The sequence below is a fragment of the Prunus dulcis genome, chromosome 2, assembly GCF_902201215.1.
Source record: "Prunus dulcis chromosome 2, ALMONDv2, whole genome shotgun sequence".
In the NCBI taxonomy this organism is placed as follows: domain Eukaryota; kingdom Viridiplantae; phylum Streptophyta; class Magnoliopsida; order Rosales; family Rosaceae; genus Prunus; species Prunus dulcis.
Genome location: NC_047651.1, coordinates 8499491 through 8510998, shown reverse-complemented (window position 1 = coordinate 8510998; position 11508 = coordinate 8499491). Strand labels below are relative to the sequence as shown.

General features: G+C 40.1%; 2 protein-coding genes across 2 annotated transcripts in view; both read left to right on the top strand.

Moving 5' to 3' along the window:
* The window catches only part of LOC117618049 (U-box domain-containing protein 52-like), a 12355-nt gene extending 8623 nt beyond the window's left edge, over window positions 1-3732 (top strand). The window contains exons 10-11 of the mRNA XM_034347678.1: window positions 1940-2023; window positions 3683-3732. Of these exons, the coding sequence (XP_034203569.1) occupies window positions 1940-2023; window positions 3683-3732 (134 nt within the window). The remainder of the gene's footprint in view (window positions 1-1939; window positions 2024-3682) is intronic.
* Window positions 3733-8193: 4461 nt separating this feature from the next.
* Window positions 8194-9165, top strand: LOC117620037 (cucumber peeling cupredoxin-like). The gene is made up of 2 exons (XM_034350127.1): window positions 8194-8385; window positions 8591-9165. The coding sequence occupies exons 1-2, from the start codon at window positions 8226-8228 to the stop codon at window positions 9064-9066; spliced, it is 636 nt and encodes a 211-aa protein (XP_034206018.1). The 5' UTR covers window positions 8194-8225; the 3' UTR covers window positions 9067-9165.
* Window positions 9166-11508: the final 2343 nt, after the last annotated feature.

The following is an 11508-nucleotide window of genomic DNA, read 5'->3' as shown; positions in this document are numbered from 1 at the left end:
AAGGTTACGTCCTCGGGATCAGTGGACTGCCGGACGGAAGGCGCCTCGGGCTGTTTCCTTTGTTTTTTGCCCTGCAGACCCATCATGAGCCTCCTCTTGGACAACTCGCTCATTTTCTTGGCTTCGGCAGCCTTCCTTGCGTCCGTCACTGATCAAAAATAGTCAGTCGGCAAGCGAAGTACTCAAGCAAAGGAAATGTTTAAGTACACTTACTCTCGGCAGGGTCGACGAGCCTGGCTCTGATGAGGTTGTCGGTAAAGAGAAAGCGGGGGTAGATCCGATCGGCAGCCGGGACCTTCAGCCTCACTCTCTCGAGCTGCTGAATCTCAGCCTGAGAGGGGGTCGGCTGCTTGATTTTGCCTACCGAGAAAATACAAAAAAAAAAGAGAGAGAGAATCAGTAAACAAACATCAGAAGGAAACAGAAATACAGTTTACGGATCGGCTACTAGAGAACCTACCGGCAATTTGGAAAGTCCTGGGCACAGGGAACAGACGGGAAACTCCCGATGGCGATTCCCAATCGCCGGAGAGTAGTACCCGCCGATTTCTCCACGACTTCTGGGAAGTTGGCACCGAGCTGACGAAGTGCCCCCGCTCGGAGGCCCTCAGGCAGTTCGCCTGTAATCAACCGCCGTGATCGGCACTCTTGGACTTCGTGATGCTGTACAAGTGCGAGAATTGCTCATAGGAGGGTTCCCCCTCCCCGGCAATCCCGAATGCAGCAATCACCCCCATCAGGGCCACCCAGAAGTTGGGGTTGTACTGGCCCGGGGCATACCCGATCTGGGCGAGAATCTTCTGGACGGCAGGTTGCAACGGCAACCTGACCCCCTGCAGTAGCACGTCGGTGAAAAAGGCGACTTCGCCATCCCCGGGGTCGCTGAGGGACTCGGTCGGGCTCGGGATCCTCATCTTCACCGATTCTGGGATGAGGTATTCGGCCCTAATCTTTTCAAGCTCCCGTTCGGTAAGCTTGTTCGGCTCCAAGTAATCGACCCCAAACAGGGTCTTCTTCGGTACGCCCAACGGTATCCTCGACCGCTCTCGATGGACGATCGTGACCCTCGGCCGGGACGGACCGGCGACGACATCGTCACGCCCAGAGGTGGAAGCCTCCGGCTAGCATTCGAAGGTACCGACGCGGGTACCATCCCTATAGACCGCGGCCAAGGGAAGAGGTTGCCCCGTCATCAGTCCTTTGCCGACGCCGTGGACAGGAACGGAGGTCACCTCCTCCCCGATAACTTCCACATCGGTGTCCTCTCCACTCTCGGCTCCGAGGCTCGCAGCCCCGCTGGACGTGTCCCAGCCCGATGACAACTCCTCATCGAAAGCGTTGGGCTCACTGCCGAAGGACTCGCTAGAAGACATCTACAAAAAAAAAAAGAGAAAAAAGGATGGCTAAGGCTCTGTAATGAACTACCCTACCGATGTCTACGCCACTACCTATAGTTCACTAGACTACCGAAGGAGGGCCCCTATAGACGATCGGCTAGGCCTATACTATGAAAGCACCCGGAAATATAAAGAAAAATTATTAGGCTACCGAACGGTAACTTACTTTGGGTATTGTTGAGACTTTGATTGCCGTTCAGACGCTTCGACAATCGCCTTGATTGCCGATAACCCCTTCGAAAATCGCCTCGATTGCCGTTCACACTCTTCTGAAATCGCCTACGCAGAGCTCTCGCGTCACTCTCAAATGCAAAGTGAGCTCTATGTCTGGAGCGATCTCTATTTATAGGGAGAGGGCTGCAACGGCACGCCTTGGGAAACCAAACAGCTCATAATTACAGCCGTCAGACGTCGCTTCGCTGGCCACGTGTCGCCCGGTGGATGGTGATGTCAGCTGCACGCCTGGTACAGAAGACGAAGCGTCTCTGCACGCCGGGTGCAGAAGGCGAAGCGTCTCCACGCGCCAGGCGCGAGAAACGAAGCGTCCCTGCCTTCACCCCTCTCAGCATCGGCGACCCTTCAGATCTCAGGGGAGCCTTCCACAAACAAACTTGCCGAACGGCAGGGCATCTATGAACCCTCGGGATGGAACCAAATTCCCTTCCGAAGAACCTTCGGAAGAGAACTTGGGGGACTACTGTTTATACCGTATATTAACGACCAATGACCACCTGACACGTGGACGGAAACGACAACTTGACATCACAGGCCCTTCGGCATATCCCCTACCGAATCCTACACTTCCTGACACTTTTGACCTAGGACACGTGTCATGCTCTCGACCAGCTCCTACAGTCCCACATCGAAAATATACACATAATGCACGCCTCTCAAGGCCTATATAAGGAGACCCCTATTCCCAAAAGAAGGGGACAGAAAAAACCAACGGTACGCTACCGCTTGATCTGTAGTCTAATCTTTACTAAATCCGTACTTATTTAAGCATCGGAGAGCCTTCGGCCGGTACCGCACCGTTACCCCAAGGTCTTACCGAACGTTCCCTTTTTGCAGGAACTTGATCTTCCGAAGACTAACTCCCTTCCGAAGACACAATATCACTAAGTTGGGCGAACCACGTGTCAAACCACTTTTTCGCATCAACAAAAGCCATCATCTTTGCAATCCAAAGTTAAAATTCATTGCATACATTTATATGGATTAATACGCAGGATTGATACGTACTTCAAAATCGTGTTCTGCTTTATTCTATATCAATCCTTCATATTATGTTTTAATCCACCTTGCATATTATAAATTATTTTATTAAAATATCTTCAGCTCACCGTTCCACCAGATATGAATGTCTTGCACATGGTCTCTCTATTTCAACGGATATTTCAACAGCCTGTTATTCCTCTTTATTCTTCTTGAGAATAACATCCTACTATTTTATTATATTCTTTAGACTTGCTTTCTCAAGAGAGAGGTTCTTTATATGTGAGAAGCTTCTCTTCATATCAAACCATCCTTGCACAAACAGAGGTTGCACGTATACCTTAGAACACTTCCATACTTGCTTTCCAGTATTACTTTATAAGATTACGGGAGTTTTATATCTATATGCTGCAGTCTTTTCTGATATTTTAGTCACCAGGGAACATGCTTTATATTATATGTGGTATGTGGTTATGATTCTCAAACAGCATATCTTTTAAAATATATGTTCACTGAAACTTGTTTTCAGATCTTAAATATATCCTCTTCATTCAAATCGAGTTTTCTATTTATACTAAAGTATATCTAATGAAGAGGTAGAGCTATTCATTTGAACTTGCTTCATTTTATAAGTTCTTCAAAAAACCATTCATGCTAGTCATGTAAAAACAGAAAATTTGCATCTTAGATGCAGACCGGGTTCTAGTTTTTGAAATCATTTTATATCTGCTCTTGAGTATTCAAAAATTATTTTATTGTTTCAGCCATTGTTAATTACTTGAGAGTATGAGTATGATAGCATACTCCTAAAATTCCTCCAAGTATACTTACATTGATTTCGGCTGAGTCTTTTGTTTCATTGTTGTTATGTAGATTTAAACTATATGCTTCAAGTTCATTACTTGTAGTTTAATCATCACAACACCTGGTTTCATTTGTCTAGCTTAATCATTATTTGTGATTAAGAAAGATGAGTATGCGAAACCACAACTCACTTCATATCATTATACCTTTTGCAACTTGGAGCTTGGTGTTGTTCCAAACCATGAAGATTTTTCTGTTGCAATTAGAGTTGAATGCTCATGCAAAGACTGGAAGAGAACTTGCTACTGAGATGTAAAGATAGTGATTTTCTGAAAGGTTAGTTAGATGTCTATTATGTGTAGTTGAGCTAATATTATGCTTTGCTAGAATGTTAGATAGTTAGTTGCTTACTGAGTGAAGATGGAGCTCAACTCCCCTTTGTATCTTGTACTTCTCGTTGATAGTGGATTCTCTTAGTAGCTTGGTCCCCCAATTTTTTTCCTTGTTGGGTTTCTGAGTTAACAAATCATTGTGTATGTAAATTCATGCTATGATTAGTTGTACTTGTTGCATCTTGTTCAAATGACATTAGTACACTTACATGGATCAATATGACGTTTCAATGTATTGATCTGATATCCCAAGAGTTTCTGTTTGTACCAATACATGGTGTCGGTTTTATCAATCTAGTTCATGCAGTCAATTCCATTTACTTACTGTAGATGCTAAGTAATTAAACAACATGGTTGTGTATATGTTTATGTTTCCGCTTATTACTTTTTATTTGAATTTAAAATTTAAGGTTAATTACAGTTTAGTATCATGTGGTTACACCCTTAAGACATGTTAGTCCATACCTTCTCAATTTTTACAATTAAATACTCCAGTCTTTTAAATTTGTTACAAAGTGATTCTGCCGTTAAGATTTCCATTAGATCTATCTATTAGTTGCCATACAATATTTAAAACATAAAAAAATTTAAAAAATAAAACTCTCTCTCTCTCTCTCTCTCTCAAACCCATACCACAGCCACCCTATAGCCAGCACCCTTTTCACCCATGACGACAGCCCTTCAACCCCCAATGAACCCAAAACCCCAACCTAGCAACCACCCAGATCCCCTCCTTTCCCCCCGATTTCCCTTTGTTGTTGAGAGACCAACCCACAGAGCCATCCCCCCTCTTCCCCCATTATGTTTTTCACCCACAAACCCTAAACCCTAAACCCACCGCTTACAACCCACCCACATATGCAATCAATGTTTGAATTTTTTTAATTTTATTTTTCAATTTTGTTAGTTTTTGAATTTGGAGAGAGAGAGAGAGAGAGAGAGAGAATAGAGAGCAGAGAGGAGAGAGATATAGATCTTAAGATCTCGTCGGATGGAGAGAGACAGAGAGGAGAGAGATATAGATCTTCAGATCTCGTCGGATGGAGAGAGAGTGGTTGACGAGCAACATGGTCTGTAGGATGGAGAGAGTGGTCCGAGCTAGGTTCTGGGTTCATTGCAGGTTGGGGTTCTGAGTTCTTAGTTCTTTTAGGTTGTGTTTCTCTTTTAAATGCTGGGATTGGACCTTGTTCTTCTGTACATATATCAAAATTCCTCTAAGGTAATTAGAGATGTGCTTTCCATCTGTCGAAGAAATCACGGGGGAGGAGGGGTTGGTTGGCGGAGGATTATTTTTTCTTTTCTTTTTTGTTATGCAATTTTTTCCCAAAAAATGAAAATTTGATCAATTTAAAATTAAAAACTGTGAAAAATGTGGGACCCATAATGCCACGTAGGTAACTAATGAAGAGATCTAATGGAAATCCTAACGAAGAAATCACATTGTAACAAATTTAAAAAACCAGGGTATCTAATTGTAAAAATTAAAAATGTAGGGACTAATATGTCTTAAGGGTGTAATCAAGGTACTAAACTATAATTAACCCTAAAATTTGAAAAGTAGGTTATTACTATATAGCCTACTTCACCCCTCCTGTAGGCATTTAGAACCTAGGGCCTATTTTATAGTCGCCCCTGCCCATTGGGTTGAATAACCTCGTCACGACGTGCCTAAAAAATACAGATCGTGCTGTGTCTGGCCGTGCTTGTGTTGTGTTTAGGCAGACCCTGTGTCACACCTTGGACTAGAGGCTCAGTGGAATTCCCCTCTCGGTGCATGAGAAAAAAATAAAAAATAAAAAGAAGCCGAAGCAAGGTTAAACGTTTAAAGTAAACTTCACTTATAAAAATAGCCCCAAAATCTTACAACTTTACAATAAATAAATAAAGCTCTATCACTCTCATCTGATTCATCCTCAATTGGTTTAGTCCTTGTCTTGCCACTAATTCATCTGGAAAAAAATTAAACAAGGTGAGGGTAAGCAACTACCGCTCCGTAGGGACATGAGACCTTACCACAGTAGATTGATATAACTAAATTAAGTGACATGCATTCAAATAACATATAAAAGATAATAATGCATGAATGAGCTTCAATTCTACCCAACCCGTTAATCCATATAATAGGGCAAGCGAATGTTCCATACCATGCATTTTACAACTATGATTCTGGATTCCCTATTATATAAACTAAGTCTCATCTCAATCATCCCATAATTCCCCTTTTGCTAGTCGTCTTGTCCAAGCCATTGATATACAAGCCCAGATCACCCAATCGACAATTATACCGCCGATATCCTATTCTACTGTGCACACAAGCTCGCCTGAACTTAGTCCTTACTATGGTCAAACTCAACTACACAAAAGATCCTTCCCATTACCCTCTTTTCCGTACTTCCTTTATCAACCCAAGAATTTCAGCCATCTCCGATAACATATGAACATGTCAATATTAATAAAATAAAATAATGGTAATTAACAACATGTAAACACCTAGTAACAAAGAATACCAACCAAACAGTACCACGCATAGTATAATGCTCACAAAATTTAATTAAATCAATCTCCTTAAAGGCCCCCAAAAAAGACCCTACCTCAATTCCAAAGCTATAGCTCAAAGTTTAAGAAAACGCAAGCTACACTCACTTTCTCCTCGAAGAATTTCATCAGCACTCTCTTTCTTTCTTTCCCTCTCTTATTTCTCATGCAAACTATGCCTGCCATGCTCTTCAAGATGAAATGGAATGCCCCCTATTTATAGTACTACACAGGCGGCAACTACTTTCCTTCAATTGGTCCAATGTATGGCAGCTGATAACATTTGGCACCAAGTTTAGATAGTTGTTACTAGGTCGCCCACACCTCATGCTAAAATAGAGCTTAGTCATCTAGGTATAATGTGAGTCTAAAGTGTCTTGTATGCAAAAAGATTTAGATAACAACTAGACTATTGAACTTAATTAGCCATTCAAGTATCAATATGCAAAAGTAACAACGAGATAAGGCTATCTAAAACAAAACATATACTTATTATAATATTACTATTTTTAATAACTAAAAAGAAAAATTTCTGAAAATATAACACGTACCAAGATAAATATAATATATATGTATATAATCAATTTAAATATATAAGTTATAAACTAAATATGTAACAAAATATTTAATTTCCCAAAATATAATATATATATATAAAATACAGAGTTTCACACCCGGTCTGTTTGACACCTCAGTGGTTACGAGGTTTGTATTCACTATCATATTTTTATATTAACAAGATTTATTATTTGTTAGAAAAATATGTCAATAACTTTATTTGAAGTACATTTATATAAAAAATAGCTAGATTATTGTTTGAATTTTAAAAATTGAAACTTGAAAAATAAAATCAGTGTTTTATTTATAAAGAAAAAATAAAATTTAAATATATATATTATTAGAGAAAAATAAATAGACTCGAATTTAATATATAAATATAATAATAATTTTTTTCTAAAACAAAAATAATTTAATAAATGGCCTTTAATCATGCATGGCCGAATTACCTCATCCCGGCCCACCCAAACATATGGGTCGTGTCATGTCGTGTCGGACCTTACTAAATCGGATCATGCGAGAGTCTTGTGCTCAGGTCGGCCGTGTACATTTGACACATTTAATAAACATGGAGGAACAGGGTTGTAGGGCTGGAAACTTGAAGGATAATTTAGAGTCACCAACGTAAATTTTTGTCCGTTTTTCTTGGTAATTATTGCCTCTTTAGAACCCTAGCACATTAACATAACTGTTTGTTGTTTCTGAGTTAAACCAGCCATATGCAGAACCAAAATTATTTTTCTTCATGTTTAATGGTATTTCCACATCGTCCGTTAGAGTTCATTCTTATCCATTTCATTAATGTTACCGTTGCTTTTCTTTCTTTTTTCTTTATTGGGGTCAAAGTTTTCCTCTTTTGTTGAGAACTACATTACATCTGTATCAAATGAGTCTATAAATTAACATTTATAGCAAATATTTAATTTTCTAAATAACGATAATAGAAATATTTATATACTTCTTTTTTATGAAGTCAATATTTGTATACCTTAGGTATATGATGAATGTTTTTTTTTTGGTCAATGTTTATTATGAATGCTAAGAAACTGTTTCCAAAGAAGAAAAAAAAAATCAGAGAATAAATAAATTAATAATGTTGCCAAAGAAATATTGACTGACTGAAAATGGAAAATCGCTCCTGACCTCTTTATATAACCCGTTACAGGCCTCTTTGCATGTTATTGTTGCTTCCATTTCATTGCATTTGTTACAGCTCTCTGCAAACGCAGAGAAAACAGCCTCTCTCTCTCTCTCTCTCTCTCTCTCTCTCTCTCTGTGTTCTGCAATGGCTGTGCAGAGGGAGTTTTGCATTATATTAGCTGTGATGGTGGTTGTTTTGGTTGTTCCATCCTATGGTTGCTCGCAGAACGGCAGCGGGGGCTTGAGATACTCAGTCGGAGACACATTCTGGGCCATACCTCCAATTGTTGGTTACTACTCCAACTGGTCTTCTAACCATTTCTTCAAGATCGGCGACTCTCTCGGTATATATTGGGATACAAATTTGTTCATGAAAACATACACTCTTAATTTTCCTTTACCAAAACATTTTAAAACGTTAATGATCTTACTTACATACATACATACGTAATATAAGATTTATATACAAACAGTTTGTTACGTTATGTTATGAGGCCCTGCTTGGATATCGAACAAGAAAACGTTACGATTAATTTAATTTGTTTGCAGTTTTTGACTTCGAAGCGGGGCGTTTCAATGTGCTGCAAGTGACAAAGAAAGAGTATGATAGCTGCACAGCTTACAAGCCCTTGAAGGTCTTCAACAGTGGTCCAGTGAATATTCCATTGCGAGAAAAGGGCGTGTTCTACTACATGTGCAACATCTCAAACTACTGTAGTCTTGGGCAAAAGATTTCCATTGCAGTTAATGAGTGCCCCTGCGCCACACCAAGTCCATCACCGCCTTCCCCTCCTCGTGCTTCTCCACCTCCTGTTCCGCCATCTTCATCGCCACATATACCGGCTCTGCCGCCATCTCCAGATAACTCCCAGCCTCCTTATGTGCAAGTTACAAGTCCAGCTCCCTCCACAGTTGATAATGGTTCCCCTCAGGGTCCTTCAAACTCTGCAGCATTGACACACAAAGGGGTGCTTCTTGGCTGGCTTTCCCAATTGGTGTTACTTCTTGTTTTTGTGTTGGTCTAGGAAAGTTGATTTGGATTGGGACCTTAAATGGTGAGAATAATTTGACTAGCCTTAGATGATTTCTTAGGACAGGGCAGAATTTATCTTTTTCTAATTTGGACTACTTGAGTGCCATTTTTATAGTTTCGCACGTAGATTAAAAATTCGTGGATTTAAGATCCTGTTTGGAGTCATTGAATCCAACCATAAATAGAAATCAATAACATGGGTCTGTTAGGGATCCTTTCAATAATATTTAGGATTTAATTTCTATAAATCCCTCGTTTTTAATTTCCTTGTGGATTTGTAATTTGTGAGATCTTTGAGGAGGAAAGCTGGCCTAGACAGGGTCGGGAAATGTAGCAAAACACTGGCCTAACCTTACACTAGTAGAGGTAGGGAATAATTCTATGTAAAATAATATATAGTTATATATGTAATGAGAGTCGTGGGACAGAGTTGGAAGCCACTCTAACACCATACCTAAAAATTTCCCCGAACCCAACCACATATCGGATTTTTATCCTCCCTGCACATCCTAGTTGCTAGCTGCCTATTGCAAACAGAAAGGTTTTTCTTTTGACATTTTTCAAATGAATTAATTTACCTTCTTGGAAGGAAAAACAGAGGTTTATGCTCTGGCTCCTAGTAAGAAGATGAAAAAATCTTATTACAAAGTGTTAAAATAAAAGAAAATTGTAGAGCCCGTTAATCTGTTCAAATTTTACGATTTATATGTTATACCAATCTCATGGCTCTTCCCTAGCTAGTAAGCAAATGTGCTATCTGAGTGACAGAAATGCAGAGAGGAGCTGGAGCAGCCGACATATGGGGCAAGTAGCAGGAAGCCTAGCCATGGATAAACACACTTGACATGGAAGAGATGACCACAATCCGGTAACACAAGAAGCGTGTTGGTTTCTTTGTAATCAGCCAAGCATATGGCAGCAAGAAGCAGATGAGCTGGTGCCATTGGAGCTTAACTATGGAATAAAGAAGCTTTGGATAACTAACTATAGTGGCTTCATCCAGGCCTTGTTGATCACTAGAATATTGGTCAGCCGGGATTGGGGAAGCACGGCTTTGGTGAAGAGATGGGTTTGTGGATGTAGTGCTGAGGTAGGAAGCACGAGAGAGAAGTAGGATTAGGAGGACGACGACAAGTACAAAAAAAACTGGCTATGTCCTGGAGTATTAGGCAATCATCTCTACACAACTGCCACATTATTTGGAAACATAATATGGTGAACAAATTTGGTGATCCTAGCAGTATTCGAGCGAGTTAGAAAAGAGTGACAAGCTAGGCTCAGAGCTGGGGTTGAGATAAGGACACAGAGAGAAGAATACCAATTTGAGCAAGCCAACAGGTAAGGTCATGTTCCTTGGCAATATATGATCCAAACAGATTCTCTTTGTAGGACATAAGTTGATCATAATAGAGCTATGAAAAGATAAAAATCATAGAGACATGGAAAAAGAATGACAAGAGAAGAAGAAGAAGAAATGACACATTTTACTTTCATCTATAAGGTATATATACGTAATCAGGAAGACATGATCGCTTCGGTTCTTACTAGAAGTAAAGTAAAAATTAAAAGAATACCAAACTATATATGGGCAATTATATCCAAATCCTAATCCCAGAAACAAAAACACACACACACAAAAAAAAAAAAAAAAAAAAAACCAAATGTTAATTACAAGTCAAGATTCAATCTCTCTTGATTAAATATTTTGGTGCAAAGTTGTAGACTCTAAACATACGTCTTCAAACTTCTAGGACCTCAAGTTTCAGTCTCTCTCGAGTAAACATTTTGGTACATAAACACTATACTAAGACCTCATGTAACATCAACAAGCAATTTCTTTGCAGCGAATATCAATTACCTCTCCTCCGACGTGGCAGGTCTAGGAACTGGGGTTGGCCATTGAGGGTGGAAAATCAATGGTAGGAAGGGAGCAACAACACTTTGGTGCCGATCTTTTTCTGCTATCACTAACCAACTTTTTGTAAGAATATTGCACATGAAAAAGTGTCGGCCTATACTTAAATACAAAATATCCTCATTATTCGGGTCCATGGCGACCCTGTGTTTCAAAATCAAACAGTTGCCTCCATTGACCATCTGATCAGCTGGTTCTACTAATTTGAAATCCCAAACTAAGAGAGTACCTGTCATCAATTCGAAGTTGAACATCCGCAGACAGCCTTGACACACACCTAGGCACTCAATTTCCGACACATCACCTAGGCCTTCAATTGCAGGCTGGTCAAATTCAATGTAACATTTTTTTTTTATCAATTGTTCCATGATTTTTCTTCGTGTCGAATGGATCGAACCCAATAAGAAAGGCACGACCTTCGTCTCCTCCCACCCAAAACAACATTCCCTTGTGTGCAAACCCAATACTGGGATTGATGCTATGGAAAGCTAATTTCTTGGGGAACGAAATATATGACGC

What these genes read in the sequence shown, in the direction of transcription:
- LOC117620037 (XM_034350127.1), top strand. Translation starts at nt 8,226, where the DNA reads ATGGTGGTTGTTTTGGTTGTTCCATCCTATGGTTGCTCGCAGAACGGC. An exon ending in CAAGATCGGCGACTCTCTCG is followed by an intron (nt 8,386 to 8,590) that starts GTATATATTGGG and finishes ATTTGTTTGCAG; the next exon opens with TTTTTGACTTCGAAGCGGGG.